The 21,666-nt window shown below is 47.7% G+C and overlaps 1 protein-coding gene across 2 annotated transcripts in view; it reads left to right on the top strand.

Moving 5' to 3' along the window:
* The window catches only part of LOC120926695 (TATA-binding protein-associated factor 2N-like), a 104,525-nt gene that overhangs the window by 16,373 nt on the left and 66,486 nt on the right, over positions 1-21,666 (top strand). For both annotated transcript variants that reach the window (XM_040336846.1, XM_040336847.1), the window contains exon 4: positions 5,471-5,543. In XM_040336846.1, the coding sequence (XP_040192780.1) occupies positions 5,471-5,543 (73 nt within the window). The remainder of the gene's footprint in view (positions 1-5,470; positions 5,544-21,666) is intronic.

Genomic DNA, 21,666 nt, shown 5'->3' with positions numbered 1-21,666 from the left:
TCGTGGTCGCGCTGTGGCGCAGGTTATTGCGGGCGGCCATTCTCTTGTGGTTGCGCCTTTTTGTCTGAGCCGTCTGGTGGCCATTTTGTGTGGGTTTTTGTCCTCTAGTGCTGGCTTCCTGAACGGCGCGCAGCACAATTCTCCTCACAGATTTTTTTTTTACCTCGCAGCTTTTCCTCACACACCCTGTGTACAGAGGGCGGGCAGCGGCGCTGAGCAGTCTCTTGCTGGGTTGGCCGGTCCCCCCCCCCCCCCCAGTCAGTGCAGCAAGGAGGGTGGACTTTTATCAGGTCTTGAATAGGTCCCTGAGAGCTGTCTGTGGTGTGTTAGAGTCAGTATCTGACTCTTCTTCTCCCAAACATGCCAGAGGTAGCAGCTGGTGCCCCTGCGGTTCCCATGGACACTTTGTTGGCAGTCCTGGAATCATTTGTTGCCAGGGTGGAAGCGGCATGCAGGCGTAAGGAGGGTAATCTGTCTCTACAGTGGTGTTGCGCCGCCTGATTTGGCTGAAATGCTGGTCCGCTGACCAAGCATACAAAAAACCTTTGGCAGATTTACCCTTTAAAGGTGGGAGGCTTTTTGGTACTTCGCTGGATGACATTGTTAAAGATGTCACTGGAGGTAAGGGCACGCTCTCCTCCCTCAGTCCACCAAGGGGAAGGAGCAGAAGCAGTATTTTGTCAGTCAGGGCCCGCGGGTAGACCCTCCCAGGCTGACAAGGGCTCAGCTGGGGGACAGAAGCGTCCATGGGTGCGTAACCCGGCAACCAAACCCGCCACCACATGAAGTTTTGCCCCCTGCCCGACTCATGGGTGGGGGAATGGCTTCGCAGGTTCACGACTCAGTGGACCTCCCTGCTCTCCGACCAGTGGGTCTGCGAGGTGGTCACTTCGGGGGACAATATCGAGTTTCCTGTCCACCCGACAGATTCTTTCCCTCAAATCTCCCTCTCCTTCCGGCTTGTCGGTCTGCCCTATTGGGGGCAGTGCAGGACTCGCTAAGTTGCAAGGTAATTTTACCTGTTCCGCAGGACGAGAGGTTTCAGGTATTTTATTTGAATCTATTTGTGGTCCCGAAGGGCAGGGTCCATCCAATCTTGGACCTCAAAGCCCTAAATGCCTTTGTGAGAGTAAGGAAGTTCCGCATGGAATTCATTCGCTCGGTGGTGGCTGCGCTCCATCTGGGGAACTTTCTGGCGTCTTTGGACATCAAGGACGCGTACTTGCATGTCCCAATTTGTGCAGGTCACCAGAGGTTTCTGTGCTTTGCAATCGTAGAAGACCACTATCAGTATGTGGCTCTTCCTTTTGGCCTGGCGTCGGCACCAAGCGTTTTCACAAAGGTGCTTGCACCGATCCTAGCTTTGAGACAGCGAGGCATTGCCATAGTGGGCTACTTGGACGATCTTCTGAGAGCAGCTTCTGGCTCAGAATTAGAGGTGGCTGTGTCTATAGCCAGCCAGACCCTCCGAGAATTCGGGTGGGTGTTAAACATCCAGAAGTCGGTCCTGATACCGACTCAGCGTTTGGAATACCTGGGGTTGATTCTGGACTCCGTGGAGGCGAGATTCTTTCTTCCCTTGGAAAAGTTGCAGACTGTTCAGTCTGCGGTGAAGCTGTTGGCTTCCTGAAAATGGTTGTCTCTCCGTTTTTTGCATGCGAGTCCTGGGCCTGATGGTAGCCTCCTTCGAGGCGGTACCATATGCCCAATTCCACACTTGAGTATTGCAGAAGGAGATCCTGTCCAAATGGAACAAATCTCTATTGTCTCTGGATCGCAAGATTCAGGTAGGCCACCTAGTCAGTCTCTCTGAATTGGTGGCTGAGATCCCTGGCTCTTCGGCCCGGGAAGTCGTTTCTCCCCTTCCAGTGGACTGTGATTATGACGGACAGCAGCCTCACAAGTTGGGGGGGGGGGGCGTCTGGGGGGTCCAGTCGGCCCAGGGTCACTGGACTAGGGTCACTAGAAGAATTCTTTCTGCCGATCAATGTCCTGGAACTTCGGGCGATCAGGCTATGCCTCTCCTCGTGGTCGAGGAGGTTGCAAGGTCGCCCAATCAGGATCCAGTCGGACAACGCCAGGGTGGTGTCTTGTATCAACCGTCAGGGGGGAACATGGAGCTCGGCTGCAGCGTCGCAGGTCGCTCACATCCTGCGGTGGGCGGAAAGAAACGTGTCGGCTGTCTACATTCTGGGCATGGAAAACTGGCAGGCAGACTACCTGAGTCGCCAGATGCTGGACCAGGGGGAATGGTGGTTCCACCCGGAGGTGTTTCATCTCCTTTGCAGGAGGTGGGGCACACGATGTGGATCTCCTGGCCTCTCGCCTCAACCGCAAGGTGTCAAGGTTTGTGGCCAGGTCCAGAGATCCCTGGGCAGACGCGTTAGTGGCCCAGTGAGGTCAGTATAGGATAATTTATGCCTTTCCCCTGCTGAAGTTGCTTCCTCGTCTGCTCCGCAGAGTGAAGACCGAGGGGATCCCGATGATTCTAATCGCTCCAGATTGGCCCTGGCGTCCTTGGTACGCTGATCTTGTGCGCCTGGTGGCAGATGCACCCTGGCGGCTGCCAATGCGGGAGGACCTTCTGTCTCAAGGTCCCATACTTCATCCTGCTTTACAGTCACTGGCTTTAACGGCATGGCTATTGAAAGCCAGGTACTAAGGGACCGAGGTCTTTTCGGCTCACTCAGCTCAACTATGTTGAGGGTTTGGTAGTCTTCTTCCAGGAAGATCTACCATCGCACCTGGAAGGCCTACATCTCCATGTGCAAAGAGATGGGGTCGGTTTGCAGGTCCTGCTGTTTTTACAGCGTGGTGTAGATCAGAAACTTGTCTCAAGTACCTTTTTAGGGACAGATTTCAGCCTTGGCTGTTCTTTTAGTGTGTACCACCTAATCCTCCATGGGAGATGAATCTGGTGCTCTTGGTTCTTCAGAAATCTCCCTAAGAAAATATCAGAGAAATTCCTCTCGACACCATCTCATAAGGTGGCCATAACGTCTGTCAGATGTTTTTCTGAGTTGGCTGTCTTGTAGGTCACCATACTTGATTGTTTCTGCCTTTCACCTTAATGAGGCCATTTGTTCTTCCATCCTTGTGTCCTTGACTGGCGCATTCTAAGGAGGTTGCGCTTCATACTTTTGAACGTGGTACATGCCTTGCGGGTGTACCTGTCTGCTACGGCTCCGTTTTCGGGGCTCTGATTCACTATTTGTGTCGGTGTCTGGTTCACAAAAGGGCCTAGCGGTCTCGTCGGCCACCATTTCTCAGTGGATCAGGCAGACCGTCATCCAGGCCTATGCTTTTAAGGGGCGGGCGTCCCCCTTTCCGGTCACGGCACATTTTACCAGGGCAATTGGTGCTTCCTGGGCTTTTCGACATCAAGCGTCTGTCTCGCTGGTGTGCAAGGAGGCGACTTGGTCGTCCGTTCATACCTTCTCAAAATGTTTTATAAGGTTCATGTGAGTGCATCTTCAGATGCCTCCTTTGGCCGCAAGGTTTTGCAGGCAGCTGTTTAAAGTTGCACCTCTGTTGAGGAGCTCTGCTTGTTTTGGGGTGAAGGTATCAGTTTTTACTGATACTGTTCCCACCCCTTCTTATTTTTTATTTTTTTTTAACACTGCTTGGGGACGTTGCATATGTCAAGACTTGTGAAGGCTGTATCCGTCCATGGACGATGAGAGAAAATAGGATTTTTTTTTTGTACTCTCCATAAAATCCTTTTCCCTGTCATCCATGGACGAACACAGCACCCACCCCTCCTTTTTAGGTTTGTACTGCTTGTTACGAACTGAAGCTGCAGGGAGGAGGGTTATGTCCGGAGCTGACCACCAGAAGTGATGGTCAAAGTGTCCACTCTGCAACCGGGAGCCAAGTGCTTGGCTCAGTTGTGGCGTGTTGGCCCCATTAAATATTGCATTTTGCAAATAAGGCAATCAGGAGTTGGCAGGTTCCCCTCCTGAATGCGTGACAGTGGCTACTTGGCCGTCTTCAGAAAAGCAGTCCACTGTGGAATGTTTTTCAAATGCTACCCAATTGTGAATTTGGGCCTCCAACATGGTGGTAGGGTTGTACCGATACTAGTATCAGTACTGATACGGAGCATTTGCTGAGTACTTGTACTCGGGCAAATGCTCCGATGCTTCACCCGATACTTGTACAGTCAGGGTGATCAGTGCGGTGGTGGAGTTACACGCACCGATCACCGCTGTCTGTCCCCGTATACTCCTCCACCCCCTCGATCTGTCAGGAAGGAGAGCGGAGGTAGGAGCCGGTAAATCCGGCTCCTACCTTTTCCGAATGTACAGAGTCAGTGATCACTGACTGTCCATTCAAATAACTGATGGTACAATGTTTGTTTATGAATGAAGAGAAGCCGCTGTCTTCTCTCCATTTATTTTCAGCAACGCTGAGGCTGCAGAGACTGGGGAATGTGTCCTTGGTCACTTTCCCTGTCTCAAAGGGGAGATGTCAGAGGTCTGTTAAGGCTCCTAATATCTCACCAAGGCCCCCCAACAGGGCTGATAAAAAAAATTGCAATAAATGAAAAGTTATTGTAAATTAAACACACTGTACATCCAGCCCGCCCACCCCCTTAAAAAAAAAAAAAAAAGCATTGTAGGTAAATTGTAAAAACAAAAATTACAACTGACCCATATACCACTGTCACATGAGACTTTTTTTTTTTTTTTTTTTTTTTTTTATCGGTGAGTACTCGTTCTTAAAGCGGGGGTTCACCCTATCGACGAAGAAAAAAAATTTTTTTTTTCTTTTACCTTAAAATCAGGCATTGTAGCGCGAGCTACAGTATGCCTGTCCCAAATTTTTTACCCCCATACTCACCTTGTAGTCGTACATCGAAGATACCGGGGAATGGGCGTGCCTATGGAGACGGAGGATGATTGACGGCCGGCTCTGGCGCGTCACGCTTCTCCGGAAATAGCCGAAATAGGCTTGGTCTTCACGACGCGTGCGCATAGCCTGTGCGCAGGCGCCGTGAAGAGCCGAGACCTACTCCGGCTGTCTTCGGGGAGAGTGACGTGCCAGGGCCGGCCGTCAATCATCCTCCCTCTCCATAGGCACGCCCATTCCCCGCGGGAGCCGAAATCTACGATGTCCGATTACAAGGTGAGTCCGGGGTTAAAAAAATCGGGACAGGCATACTGTAGCTCGCGCTACAATGCCTGTCTCGATGGTAAAATGTGTCGGGGGGGGGGGGGTGAACTACCGCTTTAAAGTGGTATCGGGACAACCCTAGAGGCTAGCATTTAACCTCGTTTTTTTTTTTTTTTTTTTTTTCTTGCTATGTTATTTGTACTGTAAAATAATATCCAGCAGGGGCAGTGTCCTCGGCAGGTTAGATCTTGCTACACTTGTGTCACATAAAGTAGCTGAAGTTGCCAATTGGGTCTTTTATTTGTTTTACACTTCTATAGTCTTTAAAACCTTCCTTTTTTTCCCCCCACCTCAGGATTACTCTGGCTATGGACAGGCCGCAGAGCCATCTGCTTATGGACAAAACTATGGAGGGTACAGTTCTGGCGGTATGTTTTTGTGGCATTGTTGTACTTCAGAAATACAGTATGTGAAATCATGCCTGTTATAAAATCAATTTGGGGTAGTCTGGTTTAGTACAATGTTACTAATGGGCACAGGGCCTTGGTGCATCTGTGCCAGCACATATTTTTGTGATGTCTTCTAGAGCAGTGGTCATCAACCCTGTCCTCAGGGCCCACTAACGGGCCAGGTTTGCAAGATAACTGAAATGCATCACAGGTGACATCATTTGCTTCTTAGTGATTGCAGTATTCTAGTCTGAATCTCCCCAAGGTAATACATAAAATCTGGCCTGTTAGTGGGCCCTGAGGACAGGGTTGATGACTGTTCTAGAGCATCCAGGGTACCCTGACTCCCAGAAGCCGTATGAAATTTGTTTCACGGTCTTCAGCCCTCAAATCCTTTCTTTTTACGCATCACTTGAGTGTCAGCCTTATTAAAAAGCAAGAAAATGTGGCTGACAGGAGGGGACAGATCTCCTGGGACTCTAATATCTCTAAACATAATTACTCCCGGGGCATCAGTCTGTATAGTACTGTTGTGATTCTTTAGCATCTGATTTCTGACTCGTTTATTTTTTCCAATGTCAAACACCTAAAGGCCCGTACACACGATTACATTTTCCATCGGGCATTGTGTGATGGTAGGCTGAAAATCCAATCGTTTGTGTGCTCCATTGGACAATTGTCGGATAGAATGCTTTAAAATTTTCCAATAAATGTGGTGTCGGATTATTCGATTATGTGTACAGAAGTCCTTCGTACAAACACGCATGCTCAGAAGCAATGCCAACCATAACGCAAAATTAGCAGAAGTGGCACTAAAGAGCTGAAAACATGTAGTTTTGTGTTTGTTGGCTGACAAATTGTATGAAAGACAAGTTCATGACAAAAGTACTATGCTTTGTCCGTAGAAAATCTGATTGTGTGTGTGTATAAGGCTTTAGAGTAACTCCACTTTTGAGAGAATTCTTTGTGTGATCTATGTACATTGGATAGATTTTGAAGGAATTTTGCAGATTTCTACCTGTTTTGCTCTGAAGAAAGGCTGTGTGTTTTTTTTTTTTTTTTAATTTTTATTTTTTTTCTCTAATTGTACATCACAGGACACAGCAAGTTATAATAACTATTTGGGGTTATACACCACCTATAGGTGAATGGACACCGGTAGATCAAAGTCCTCCCTTGTATAACTACACAAGAAGTATTTCAGGTGTTTTTTTTTTTTTCTCTCCAGCATCTGTTGGCTACTCGTTGGTTCGTGACTTTTTTTTTTCAATGAATTAGGCATGTTGCTCCCCTAGTGTGCATGCCATGGTCTCTGTGGGACCTGAACCTGGTACTCTCGGTACCTCAAAAGCCATGCTCTCTCAGAAGGTTGTCTTTCTAGTCTGCTCGTCGAGTTCCTCAGCTGGTGGCCTTGTCTGGTTAGTCTCCCTATTTGGTTCTCCACAAGGATAAGGCGGTTCTACGTCCTCATCCCTCGTTTCTCCTGCAGGTGGTATTTGCCTTTCATCTAAATGACTTTGTCCTTCTTTCCTTGTGCCTTCGGCCACTATATCTCCTTGGATCAGTCAAACTCTTGTCCAGGCTTATGCCATTAGGGGTTAGGTGCCTCCCTTTCACGTTGCGGCACTCTATTAATGCTTCCTGTGCCTTGAACATCAAGTGTGTAAGACCTGGTTGTCTGTGCAAACTTGTTACCAAATTTTACAAGGGTGATGTTTTGGCATCTTCGGATGCGTATTTCTGCCGCAAAAGTTTGCAGGCGGCTGTCTGGGGTTTCTGGTTCCTCTTACAAGGGTTTCTGTTGGGTGGAGGGTTTTTCTTTTTATCCAGTGTTTCCACCCCTATGGGTTGGCCACAGCTTCTGAGGGTTCGCAAAGCTCCTAGTACTGGGCTTGCTGAAGATGCAGGGGGTTTCCATCTCGGTATACCTCAATCTTTGCCCAGGAAGTGATCAGTTTCAGGTTTAATTTCGATACAGTTCTGCAGGAGAAAATTGCATCTAGGTCAAAGCACGTTCCCTACAGACAGTCCTCAAATTGGTGGTTAATGGTTCGGAAGATGACACTGATGGTAGTCTCCCCAGTTTGAAGGTGGCTTACAGTTCAGTGGACTTTGTTTCCACAGGAGAGAGTCCTGCCCATCGATATCTTGGAACTTCTGGCCAGTCAGTACATCTTGCTCTGGGTTATTGGACAAACCAGTTGTAGGTTCAATCCGACAATGCCTCTGCAGTGGCATATATAAACCACTAGGGGTCGTGCGATCCAGGAAGGTGAACCACATTCTGTCTGGGACAGCGCAAGTGCTGTCTGTCGTCAGTACGTATTACAGGTATAGAAAACTTGCGTGGGTTTGTCCGGTCATCAGCGATACCAGAAGGTTGTGTCTGGGATGACTCCCACTTGTAACACCTTGGGGACAAGTTCTCCCTAATTGATGCTTTTTTTTTCCCCCCCTCTGTTTCAACTACTGCCACATCTTTTGCGAAGAATCCGGGAGGTGGTGTAACACTATTAATGGTGCTAGGCGAATTAGCCTAGGAAGGCTTGGCGCACTTGCATAGCGAATCTTGGACACTTCCTGTCCAGCGGGACCTAATGGTCTTGGGTCCTGTTATCTCCACACTGTTGGGTGCCTGGAAGCCGGCTTCGGGGAGCTTCAATTACAAGACTTGGAAATATATTATTCCTGGGGTGAAGCCAGGAAGTTGCACCCACAGGTATGGGTACATTTTTTTTTTTTCTCCTCCAATTGGTAGGGGAAATGAGATTGGCCTTAAGTACCAGATCAAGGGTCAGATTTTGTCCCTATCCATTTTATTTTTCCCTCCCTCAGAGGCTGTGGTTTCTCACTGCATGATTCATACTTCATACAGATGGCTTATGTTGCTATGTGAAAAAAATTATACTAATAATGCGCTAATATCAACATTTGTTGCTATAAGTACAGTAAACAACTTGCCACAAGATACCGAAAAAACACTCCAAAAAGAGGGGGTAGGGGTATCAATAAAGTGCAAAAAACAATAGGAAAAAAACCTGTGCACTGTGAATAAAGAAATAATATAAATATATATGGACAACAGAGCATGAGAAAGATGTCCTTGATAATGCAAAGAGAACCTCCCCTTTGCAGACACAAATTGGCAACGGCTGGGGCCAGGAGGGAGCAATCCTGTGATATACTGGGAGCGATCACAATGCTTAAATTCAGCTCCAGCTGGTACTCTGTGCCTCAGGATGATAACGGCTCATGTAAATAAGAAAAAAAATATGGTGCAAATATTGTAGGGCAAGAGGGACACATAAGGATGTCTGCAGATGCACTCACGTAACCCCCCCGATCAAAGACGGCTTCAAAAACAGCCTGGTTTGCCGCTCAGTGTAGCTATCTCCTCATACGGACGGGTGTCCGTCGATCGCGTCACTAGGCTCCTCCCCCACGCGTTGCGTCACTCGGCACGTGGCTTAGTCATGGGTATGCCAGGTGACTCGAGCAGCTGAGCTTTTATATCGGCTGACACTGCAAAGACAAAACGGAGGGGATTCCCATCGCATCATCGCTGGCAGACAACAAAGGCCGTAAAACACCCAATATATGGGCTGATTTAGGATATAATGGAACACATTTTAATAACAATGAATAAAAACCGATGAATATAAAAATATCAACGATAAAACAACCCCCCTCTGATTGATACTAAAGGAGAATTCTTAATGGGCACAAGGAACTGACGCTGCCTCCAGTGGCCAATGTTGTCACTGCATTTGCCTCCTTTAAACATGACCAAACAAATAGCATCAGTACTAGTGCCTCCAGTGGCCAAAAAATTGACACACACTGGTCCTCCTATTATACATGACCATGTTGGCAAAAAATTATAAATATAATTATAAATATATCAAATGAGAGGGACATCACCCTCATAATGAACACTTAATGTGACATATGCGTGCTGAAGTAAAAAATGTGCATTACATATGGACATAATACTCATCAATTTAAAACATTAAACTAATTAAAAAATAAAGATTATGAAATAATATACCCATGATTAGTAATCCGAAATGAAGCAATTTAAATCAAACTCGATATTTAAGCCATTGGGCGCTAAAGTGACCATCTCGTGTATCCATCTGGATTCGCTTTTGCCTAATTCTCGTACTTTATGGCTTCCCCTCCAATGTTGAGTATACTTGTCTTTGGCCCAAAATTTCAAATCCTTCGGATTTTTTTGGTGACACTGTGCAAAATGACGAGACATTATGCTTGGGGAAGCCTTTTTCTATGTTCTGCACATGTTCCCTAATGCGTTTCCATAGGGGCCTTTTGGTACATCCTATGTGTGTGAACAGGAGCATTGAAGGATATACACCACACCCTCAGTTCTGCATGTAATAAGGTCTTTAATTTCGTATTCTTTTTGGGTTACATTTGATACGAATTTGGAGCATTTTTGACCATTGAAATTGTTTTTTTTACACGCATAGCAGCGTTTACAGGAGAAAAGGTCAAACTACTGGATTTGCTAGGAGGATCCGGAACATTTTTCGCCACCAAATCCCGTAAGGTGGGGGCTCTTCTGTAGACAACCCTGGGTAGACTAGGCAATATAACCTGTAACTGCCTCTCTGCTTTTAGGATGGGCCAATGTTTAACAATCGCCTCTGTTTGTGCTGAACGCTGAAATTCAGAATGATAGGAAGTTCTGGGTCCAATTTATTGGTCTTCTCTTTGTCTTGTATAAGATGATTTCCTGGACTTTCTGGATCGGTGTTTGTATAAATTCTTCATTGTAGCCCTTTTTAATGAACTTGGTACCTATGACACTTGCTTGTTCTAGAAATATCTGGGGGTCTTGTGTTGCTATCACTCGAGTGGAATGTCAGAGCTGGTGACTTTCATGCAAGGAGCCATTCTTGGTCTTGCATCATAAGTTGATGTTGCGTCCTCATCCATCTTTATTGCCTAAAGGTTTCTAGTTTTCACTTGAAGGTCTTGCTGCTTCTTTTTCTTTTTCTTTTTCTTTTCTTCCTTCCCCCTTAATCCAGTCATCAGGAGACAGATTGCTACATTCTCTAGAGGTAGTTTAGGAACTTGGGATCTACTTACGTTGTCGGCACAGGTCAAATCTTTGTGGTGCCAGAAGTGCCCAGGAAGAGCAGGCAGAATCCAGGTCAAATGTTTAGCAGTGAATCTGCTAGTTTATTATTGAAGCCTATGGTTTAAAAGGGGCAAAATTACGTTTGGTCTGGGACAAGAGTCTCTACCGTGTGTGCATCTTGGGCCATCAGGTGTAAGTGGCCCAGGTTTGCAAGACCACGATTTGGTCTTTGGTTCATACAGCCACAGTTTTTTTATTTTTATTTTTTTACCAGGTGGATGTCAAAACTGGAGGATACACAGCGTATTACAAACGGCATCATAGGTCCTTACAATGGCTTTCTGTAATGGTGTCTCCCTCCCTTCAAGGGTATTTCTCCAGTCATCTTCCAGGACGGCACACCCGAGATGATGGGTTCCACCTGACAAACACAATCAACAGAGTTTAAAAGGCCCCACCCTTCCCTCTGTCCCTCAGTTATTGATTGTGTTTCCCACAGGATGGCAGCGAAACAGTTTTTTTTATTATTTATTTTTTTTTTAGCAAAAAGACTAAGGTCTGGGACCAAGGTCTTCCCTCCTTGGATTTTCTGACCAAAAAGTAGTCGGTTGGGGCTGCTTGGACAGACAGAAGCTTTTAGCTTTATTCCAAGGGGGGTCCCCCTTCTATCTTGTCTCAGGGAGCAAGGTATGCTGGGCTACTAGAAAGCTCCCTGAGAACACTGGCGGCATATGGTCACGGTGAGGGTGTCCATGTCTCCAGGGACCACTTATTCCACTCTCTCCTCCTACCTGATAGTGGTGGATGGTGAGGAGGAGCCGCTCGGATTTCCCATCTTGCTGGGAGGGAGTCGTGCTGCTGCTGGCATCTTCCTCAATGGGAGCAAAGTTCAGAGAAACTTCTCTGGCCGCAGTACGGGCTTCGGTGTCCCTGAGGCTCTACTGCGCATGTCCGGAAGCAAAACGAGAGGCGCGCCGAGATGTCTTGGGGGGGGGGTGTCCCCATCTTTGACCTACTCGGATGAAGAGTTAGAATCCCCGGGTCAATCATCTCAGGAAGAGGGGGAAGATTCTGACCAGAGTAGTCTGGGGAATACTAGACCAGGCCACCTCTTTTCTGCGGAGGATATAGAACAGGGATATGCAATTAGCGGACTTCCAGCTGTTGCAAAACTACAAGTCCCATCATGCCTCTGGGTGTCATGCTTGTGGCTGTCAGAGTCTTGCTATGTCTTATGGGACTTGTAGTTCTGCAACAGCTGGAGGTCCGCTAATTGCATATCCCTGATATAGAAGATCTCCTCAAAGCGATTTATACTTCTGAGGACATCCACGCAGATCTCGGTACAAGATAAATTGTACAAGGGACTTGGTAAAGCACAAACCAAATCCTTTCCTGTACATCAATCTCTTAAAGATATTTTAAGAGAATGGAAGGAACCAAAGCGTAGGGTGTTAAGGCTTAAAACCTGGAAGCGTAGTAGCCCCTTCAAAGCTGAGGAAGAAGATAGATTCTTCAAAGTTCCGCGTCTGGATGCTTCATTAGCTCAAGTATCCAAACACTCGGATCTATCCTTCGAAGATTCCGGCAACATTCGGGATCCCAATGCAGCTGCTATGGGCCCTGCATTGGCTTCCGCATGCGTCGCTAGAAATGCGGACGCTTGGGTCCGCAGACTAATGGACCACGTAGCACAGGACAGTAAATCCAAATAATTGCTAGACTCCCTGGAAGTGGTGGGGAAAGCAGTGGCCTATTTAGCAGATGCCGCAGTGGAAACAGTCAGAACTACTGCCAAGTCAGCAGCTCTTTTAAAGTCTGTAAGACGAGCCCTTTGGGTAAAGACATGGGACGGAGATTTCACATCCAAGTCTTGCCTTTGCGGGATTCCCTTTGAGGGATCCCTGCTCTTTGGTTCTGATTTGGAGCAGGTACTGTCTCGTTCCACAGAGAAGGGAAAAAAGTTCCCTGCTAAGTCCAAAAAAGATAAAGAGAAGACATTTTTTCGAGGCCCCCCTTCAAAAAAAAATGTTTCAAGGGTAAGAAGGAGCCAAAGAAAGTGGGGATTCAGTAAAGGCAAGGAAAAAGCGCGATACCCTTCTCTTTTTTTTTTTTCTTCTTCTTTTTTTATTTATTTTTTCACCGGAGCTACTACTTCCAACAAAGAATCCAAATGACGCCAGCATAAAAGTTGGCAGAATGCTCGTGGTTCCTCCATCAGTGGGAGAATATCACTCAGTCCTTACATTCTAAATTTGATAAAGGAAGGGTACAAGTTAGAAGTCTTGTCTCCTCCTCAACCAAACTTTATCTTGACCCATCTCCCTAAAGACCCATTCAAAGCAGGGGGATTTTTGGAGTGTCCGGGCGCTAGCGGAACAGCAGGTCATCATTCCTGTCCCAGTAGATCAAATCGGCCAGGGATTTTATTCCCACATTTTGTGGTACCAAAACCATCCGGAAGATTCCGGCTGATTATAAATCTACGAAAATTAAACCAATTCCTGGTTTACAAGAAGTTCAGGATGGAGAGCATCTACACGGTCAGAAGACACCTCCAGGAGGGAGTCTTTATGGTAATGTTGGACCTAAAGGATGCGTTCCTGAGGTTTGCAGTGCAGACGAGGCAGGGCGTCCGACACTGGTAGGTAAAGGCTCTCCCCTTCGGCCTAGCGGCCAGTCCAAGAATTTTTACCAAAGTTCTGGCTGAGGTGGTATCATTCCTACACCTCCAGGGGATAGCCTTGATCCCATACTTGGACGACATGTTGATTTTCAGTCCGGCCTTGGAACAGCTCCAGGCAGACAGAGACAAGGTGCTGTCCACACTAGAATATCTGGGGTGGTTAATCAGCAGAGAGAAATCCTCCCTAGAATCCCGCACAATCCAAGGTGTTTCTAGGGTACCGGGTGGACTCAGTGAACCAAAGGATCTTTCTACCACAAGAAAAGATTACCAAAGTGCAAAAGAACAGTCTCTGCTCTGTGAGGTCTCTCTAAGGACCATGATGAGAGTGCTGGGGCTCATGTCATTCTGCATCCCAGCGGTTCACTGGGCCCAATTCCATTCCCGGAAACCCAAGAGATTCCTTCTCTGGACATGAGTGTCCCTTTCAGAAGAGGCAAGGAACTCCCTAGACTGGTGGCTCAGCACAGACAACCTGTCAGAAGGGCGGTCCTGGACCCAACAGAATCCATTGATTCCAACTACAGAAGTTTTCCAGGTCAAAAGGATACCTTATTCTGATTGCACCCTGGTGGCCGAAGCGAGCATGGTTCCCCACACTGAGAAGGTGGTCGATGGCTCCTCCGTTGCATCTCCCATCCAGATGCAATCTCCCCCAGGGACCAGTGTTGCATCCCGATCCGGGTTTTCTTTCCCTGACGGCATGGTGTTTGAGGGGGATATCCTTAGGCTTGGGGGATGCTCGGAAAAGATGATTGACACTCTGTTTTTTAACTCTTGCAGAGTAGGAAGGCAGTCACAAGAAGAATATATGCTAAAGTTTGGAAAGTCTTCCCTCGCTACGCCCAGCCTAGAGAAGGTTCTCTCCAAATAATCCCTATGGTCCTGGATTTTCTCCAAGAAGGAGTTGACCAGAGCTTAGCCGTAAGCATGCTAAGGATCCAGGTGGCAGCCTTGTCAGTATTTCTTTATCGTACATCACGGGACACAGAGCGGCATTCATTACTATATGGGTTATATGGAGTACCTTCAGGTGTAGACACTGGCAATCTCAAACAGGAAATGCCCCTCCCTATATAACCCCCTCCCATAGGAGGAGTACCTCAGTTTTTACGCCAGTGTCTTAGGTGTTAGTCATGGTTTAGCTTGCCTCCGCATCCTTGGGATTAGGTGAGCTACCGGTTCTGTCCAAAAAAGCCTCAGCGCTAAAGTGGTCAGTAACCGGACCCCAAACCCTTGGGGTATAGCCCATAATGCTTTTCTTTTTAGAGAGCTGGACCCTGGGCCCAGAACTTAGAAACCTTTGGGTACCTAAAGTTTTCTGTTGCCAGGGTGCTATATGGGCCCAGGACAGTGGATCCTTCATAGGAACCCAGGGCCTGAAGGTCTAGACATCCCCACGGAGATGGGGGAAGATTGGGCCTCTTGCTTGGCAAAGTCCTGCGGCATGGAGCAGGTAAGTGAGGGGAAAACTTGCGGAACTTGGTTCTTAGCAGGTTTTTTTCTGGGGGGTCACAGGGGACATGCCTAAAGTTATGCACTGCATCTGGCAAACTAGTCACATATCATAAAGATAGGATGGCTCTCTATGTATTATTCCCCATAAGATGTGACCTCCCTTGTAGTGTTGGAAAAGCATTGAGTGGGGCCTGTGTTATATAAAAATATATGTGTGTGTCAGAGAGCTTTGCTTACCTGCAGGCCTCCAGGCGATGCTCCATTCAGTCTTCCTCCTCAGAGCCTGCAAGCAGGCAAAACGCTGACCTCCTCATGGTTCCAGGCTGCAGGCTGCAGTTTGCTGGAACAGAGAGGTCCCTTCCTCCCAAAATCCCCCCCCCCTCCCCCTGTCGGGAGGGGCATTTCCTGTTTGAGGTTGCTGGGGGGGAAGGGCGGGTCAGTGGCTTAAAGGAAGGGGCGGCCCTTCCTTGTTTGTTCCATCAATACTTTGGAACTGAGGAGAAAGACCAGAGCGGCAGCACGGGGCGCCGAGGACACACAGTGGCCAGAAAGGATATTGCAGTCTTCAGAGGACTGTTTTGTCAAGCCTAGAAATAGGCTGTTTCTTTTCCATCTCATAGTTTTTCTTTGCAATACTACTCAGGGGGACAGAATGTTTTTTCTTTCCTGGATTTGAAACAAAAACGAAAAAAAAAAAAAAAAAAAAAGTCATCTAGGGGAGAGGAAGCATTTTTTTATCCCCCAAACAGGTGTTTGGACAATTAACTTTTATAGTTCCAAATACCAATAGGTAGCAGGTGTACCTTGGTATTGTACCATGGTATGCCGCTGTTTTCCCTACAGGGAGCCTTGGGGCCATCGGGATCTGGGGCTGGAGCTGACGCGGGTCAGTCCAACCCTAAGATGGTCACGGAGGAGGTATTACTCACCTCTTTAAAAGAGATGCAGAAAAGCATGGGAAAAATGATATCCGCAGCTATGCGGGGCAGTAAGCGGAATAGATCTCCGTCGCCCGAGCGCGGACCCTCAGAAGAGGAGGTCCTTTCCTCAGGGGAATTGGACGACCTCTTGGACACGGACCAAGTAGGTTCAGGGATCGAAGACCCGGATACAGAGGAGTCTGGGGCAGTCTCCCTGAGGGAGAGCTGGTGGATTCAAGGATTGTCGGACTTGGTCCATAGGACATTCAACTTGCCAGTACCAGATCTCCAGGTATCGACGGTTTCAGCTTTGGGCTCACTGAGGGCGCCTCAAAGCAATGCTGTGTTTCCGATCCATCCTCTATTAGAGGGAATTTTGTTCCAAGATTGGAACAAGCCAGATAAGATCTTCTTACCACCTAAAAGGTTCTCTGTCCTATATCCTATGGAAGAAAATTTTTCCAAAAGATGGGCTACTCCTGCAGTGGACGCAGCCATCTCATGTGTTAACAGATCGTTAACATGCCCTGTAGAAAACATACAGGTGTTCAAGGATCCAGTTGATAAGCGCTTGGAAGCACTACTTAAGAACTCCTTCACTACTGCAGGGGCAGTAGTACAGCCAGCTGTGGCCGCGATTGGGGTCGCTCAAGCATTATCGGATCAATTTAAGCAGATGCTTAAACTTATTCCGGCCCAGCAGGCAGAAAAATTTTCGGATGTCCCTAAGGCCATATGTTTTACGGTAGACGCAATCAAGGATTCTATCCAGCAAGCGTCACGTTTATCGTTATCCCTTATCCATATGAGAAGACTCTTATGGTTAAAAAGCTGGGAGGCTGAGCCCCCATGCAAGAAGCTCCTGGTAGGGTTCCCCTTCCATGGAGGACGACTCTTCGGAGAAGACCTAGATAAATACATTCAGACCATTTCAAACGGCAAGAGTACTCTCTTGCCAACTAAGAAGAAGGTTCAGGGACCTGCGTTTAAACGACAGTATTCCCCTGGGCAGGGGCCCTCTAATGCCAAGCAGTATCGACGGCCTCCTGCAAAAGCAAACTTCGGCTTCAACAGCAGATCACAAGGACAGGCTGTTAGAGGCAAAAGGCAGTGGTTTCGCAAACCAGCAAAACCAGCCCCCAAGCCAACCTTATGAAGGGGCGCCCCCACCCACGAAGGTGGGGGGAAGGCTGCGACTCTTTTCAGAGATTTGGGAAGCCAGCATTCCCGACGAGTGGGTACGGTCTTCCGTGGCCACAGGCTACAAATTAGATTTCCTAAGGTTTCCTCCTCCTCATTTCCAGAAGTCGAGGATTCCAAACGATCCGGAAAAGGGAGCCGCATTAAGATCGGCATTAGATCATCTACTTTCCCAGGAAGTAATAGTAGAGGTACCAGTCCTGGAACAGGGGCTGGGTTTCTACTCCAACCTATTCATCATCCCAAAATCCAATGGAGATGTCAGGCCAATTTTGGACCTAAAGATGGTAAATGCATATCTAAAGATCCGCTCATTTCGGATGGAATCCGTGCGGTCAGCAGCTGCCACACTCCAGAAGGACGACTTCATGGCGTCCATAGACATAAAGGATGCCTACCTTCATGTTCCAATTTATCAGCCACATCAAAGATATCTACGCTTCATGGTGGCTTCGCGTCACTTCCAATTCGTGGCGCTTCCCTTCGGGTTGGCTACGGCCCCCCGGGTGTTCACGAAGGTCCTAGCTCCAATCCTAGCCAAACTAAGGATCCAAGGGGTCACGATCCTAGCATACCTGGACGACCTCCTAGTCATAGATCACTCGTCTCCCGGCTTGGAGCGAGCAGTGGCCCTCACGGTCCAATACCTCGAGAGGTTCGGCTGGGTCCTAAATCGAGAAAAGTCAGCTTTCCAGCCCACAAAGCAGTTGGAATATCTCGGCATGAGATTAGACACAGAACAACAAGGAGTGTTCCTACCTCTGAGGAAGGTAAAAGCCATCAAGGAATTAATCCTACTGGTTCTAAGCAAGAAAGAACCGACTATTCGCCTATGTATGAGGTTACTAGGCAAGATGGTGGCCACATTCGAGGCGGTACCATACGCCCAGAGCCACACTCGCATCCTACAGGCAGCCATCCTGTCAGCATGGAGCAGAAGGCCACAGGCCTTGGATATCCCGTTGCCGCTCTCATCAAGAGTCCGACAAAGTCTGTGTTGGTGGTTAGACCCTCAGAATCTACTGAAGGGGAGGTCTTTCAGCCCAGTGGCTTGGAAGATAGTGACCACAGACGCCAGCCTGACGGGCTGGGGAGCAATTTTGGATGGTTGCACTCGCCAAGGTACTTGGGCAAAGCCAGAGAAGCAGTTGCCCATCAACATCTTGGAGCTCAGAGCTGCTCGACTAGCCCTCAGGGCTTGGACGTCAAAATTGCAGGGGTTCCCGGTGAGAATTCAATCAGACAATGCCACGGCCGTGGCACACATAAATCACCAAGGGGGAACCAGGAGTCAAGCCGCTCAGAGAGAGGTGAGCTTGATTCTTCTATGGGCAGAGGCTCATGTGCCCTGCATATCGGCAATATTCATTCCAGGAGTGGACAACTTTCAGGCGGACTTCTTAAGCCGCCAGACTCTATGGCCGGGGGAATGGTCTCTGCATCCACTAGTCTTTCAAGCACTCTGCCAAAGATGGGGAGTGCCGGACGTGGATATCATGGCATCGAGACTCAACAAGAAACTAGACAGGTTCATGTCCCGCTCAAGGGATCCGATGGCCTGCGGAACCGATGCGTTGGTTTGCCCTTGGCATCAGTTCAAACTTCTTTATGCGTTTCCCCCGCTCCAGTTACTACCCCGCCTGCTGCGCAGGATCCGGGTGGAGCACATACCAGTCATCCTGGTAGCTCCAGCATGGCCCAGAAGGGCATGGTACTCACTAATCTTAAGGATGGTAGTGGGAGACCCTTGGACTCTTCCTCTACGGCCAGACCTGCTATCGCAAGGTCCGATCCTCCACCCTGCCTTACGGCATCTAAATTTGACGGCCTGGAAGCTGAATCCCTGATTCTCAGGGGTAGAGGTCTGTCTCAGAAAGTAATCTCTACCCTAATCAGAGCCAGGAAACCGGTCTCTAGGGTGATTTATTACAGGGTCTGGAAGGCCTATGTAGGCTGGTGTGAGTCCAAGCGATGGCTTTCTCGCAAATTTACCATCGATAGAGTATTAAGTTTTCTCCAGCTAGGAGTGGATAAAGGATTGGCATTAAGCACAATCAAAGGACAGATTTCTGCTCTGTCAGTGTGGTTTCAGCGGCCGCTGGCCACCCACTCGCTGGTTAAGACCTTCCTTCAAGGGGTCTTACGTATTAGACCTCCAGTTAAATCCCCGCTTTGTCCGTGGGATTTAAATCTTGTTCTGTCAAGTTTACAGAAACAACCGTTTGAGCCGTTGGCTGATATTCCTTTGGTTCTACTGACAAGGAAGTTAGTATTTTTGGTTGCCATAGTTTCCGCAAGAAGAGTTTCGGAGCTGGCAGCCTTATCCTGTAAGGAACCATATCTTGTTTTTCATAAGGACAGGGTCGTTCTCCGCCCTCATCCTTCCTTCCTTCCGAAGGTCATATCCAGTTTTCATTTGAACCAGGATTTGGTATTACCATCCTTCTTCCCTAAACCTACTTCCAGAAAGGAAGGGTTGCTGCATACCTTGGATATTGTCAGGGCCATGAAGGCCTATCTTAAAGCTACAAAGAAGATCCGGAAGACAGATGTGCTGTTCATTCTACCGGATGGGCCCAAGAAGGGGCAGGCAGCTGCAAAGTCCACCATTTCTAGGTGGATTAAGCAATTAATCACTCAGGCCTACGGCTTGAAAGGGTTGCCTCCTCCAGTATCATTAAAGGCTCATTCTACTAGAGCCATGGGCGCCTCCTGGGCAGCACACCACCAGATCTCTATGGCTCAAGTTTGCAAGGCGGCAACCTGGTCTTCTGTCCACACGTTTACAAAATTCTACAAGTTGGACGTAAGAAGGAATACTGATACTGCCTTCGGGCAGGCAGTGCTGCAGGCTGCAGTTTGAGACCCTCGGATTCCGGGGGCTCCTCTTGTTCGAGTTAAATTTAAAAATTTTATTTTTCTCAACTAAGTTGGATTTATTATGATTTGAGTATATCTCTAAATTAAATCCTTTTGTCTTGGAGATGTTCTCCCTCCCCTCATTGTAAGCATTGCTTTGGGACATCCCATATAGTAATGAATGCCGCTCTGTGTCCCGTGATGTACGATAAAGAAAAAGAGATTTTTAATACAGCTTACCTGTAAAATCTTTTTCTTGGAGTACATCACGGGACACAGAGCTCCCACCCCTCTTTTTTGAGGACCATTTTGGGAGGCATACTGCTTGCTACAAAACTGAGGTACTCCTCCTATGGGAGGGGGTTATATAGGGAGGGGCATTTCCTGTTTGAGATTGCCAGTGTCTACACCTGAAGGTACTCCATATAACCCATATAGTAATGAATGCCGCTCTGTGTCCCGTGATGTACTCCAAGAAAAAGATTTTACAGGTAAGCTGTATTAAAAATCTCTTTTTTTTGACCAAAGGCTGGCCCGGAACCCACTGATAAAAAGGTTTTTGACAGCCAGGGAAAGGGTAACCCCAATGAAGACAGGGTAACCCCGATGAAGACAATCAGGTTCCCACCTTGGGATGTATCCCTAGTATTGGATGCTCTAACAAAGGAGCCTTTTGAGCAGGTGGCTCCAGATTTCTGTTAAAATGCTTTTACTTAAGATGGCTTTTCTTCTGGCAATCACGACAGCCAGAAGGGTTAGTGACTTACAAGCTCTGACTATAAAAAGAGCCTTTTTTGTTGCTTCTAGAGGATAGGGTAATCCTCAGACAGGATCCTTTTATATTTGCCAAAAGTGACCTCTGAATTCCACAGGTCACAGGAGATTGTCCTCCCCTCCTTTTGTCATAACCCAAAGAATGACAGAGGCAAGGTGTCATATGTTAGGTGTCTTCTAGCCTATTTAGATAGAGTGAGTTCAGGAGATCAAATAATTTAATTAATTTCTCTGGTCAAAAGAAAGGGCTTCAAGCCTCTAAGCCTACGATAGCCAGGTGGATTAAACAGACTATCGCAGTAGCTTATGAACAGTCAGGAAAACCTGTTCCAGCTCACAATAAAGCTCACTCAACTAGATCTCTGGCGACCTCCTGGGCAGGGAGGGCAGGCGCTTCGATTGATCAGATCTGCCGAGCAGCAACTTGGCCGAGCCAAAATACTTTTCTGAGGCACTACAGAGTGGAGCTGTTGTCCCCTCAGGACTTGGCCTTCGGCAGGAAGGTCCTACAGGCGGTGATCCCACCCTAAGGTAGGCCTGAACTTCTTGCTCATCGTCTCAGGTGTGCCATCCTGGAAGATGACTAGAGAAAAGTAACGGATTTTCTAGGAAATCTTCCAGGACGGCAGGCCTACTTCCCACCCTTAATTGTTGGTGATGTTTGTGTTCACAGAAGGGACCCTCTGACACCGGTGTGGGTCTATACTTTGTCATAACTGAGGGGCAGAGGGAAGGGTGGGGCCTTTTAAACTTTGTTTGTTTTCTGTCAGGTGGAACCCATCATCTCAGGTGTGCCGTCCTGGAAGATTTCCTAGAAAATCCGTTACCGGTATGTGTAACTGGTACTTTTCTGAGACATCCAATATAGTTATAACCGGCTTTGTGTCCTGTGGTGTACAATAAAGAAAATTGGATATTTCTTTCAGTACGTCACAGGACAGAGGTCCCGCCCCTCTTTTGGGAATTTATTGCTTGCTAATGAACTGGGGTACTTCCTGTGTAGGTGGGGGTTATATAGGGGAGGACTTTTTGTTTGCTCTACCAGTAGTGTACAACCCAAATGGTTATTTATATCCAGCTCTGTATCCTGTGATGTACTTA

Source organism: Rana temporaria, chromosome 2 (genome assembly GCF_905171775.1).
Source record: "Rana temporaria chromosome 2, aRanTem1.1, whole genome shotgun sequence".
Classification (NCBI taxonomy): domain Eukaryota; kingdom Metazoa; phylum Chordata; class Amphibia; order Anura; family Ranidae; genus Rana; species Rana temporaria.
Note: the sequence above shows the minus strand (reverse complement) of the source record. Positions and strands in the feature narration are given on the sequence as shown.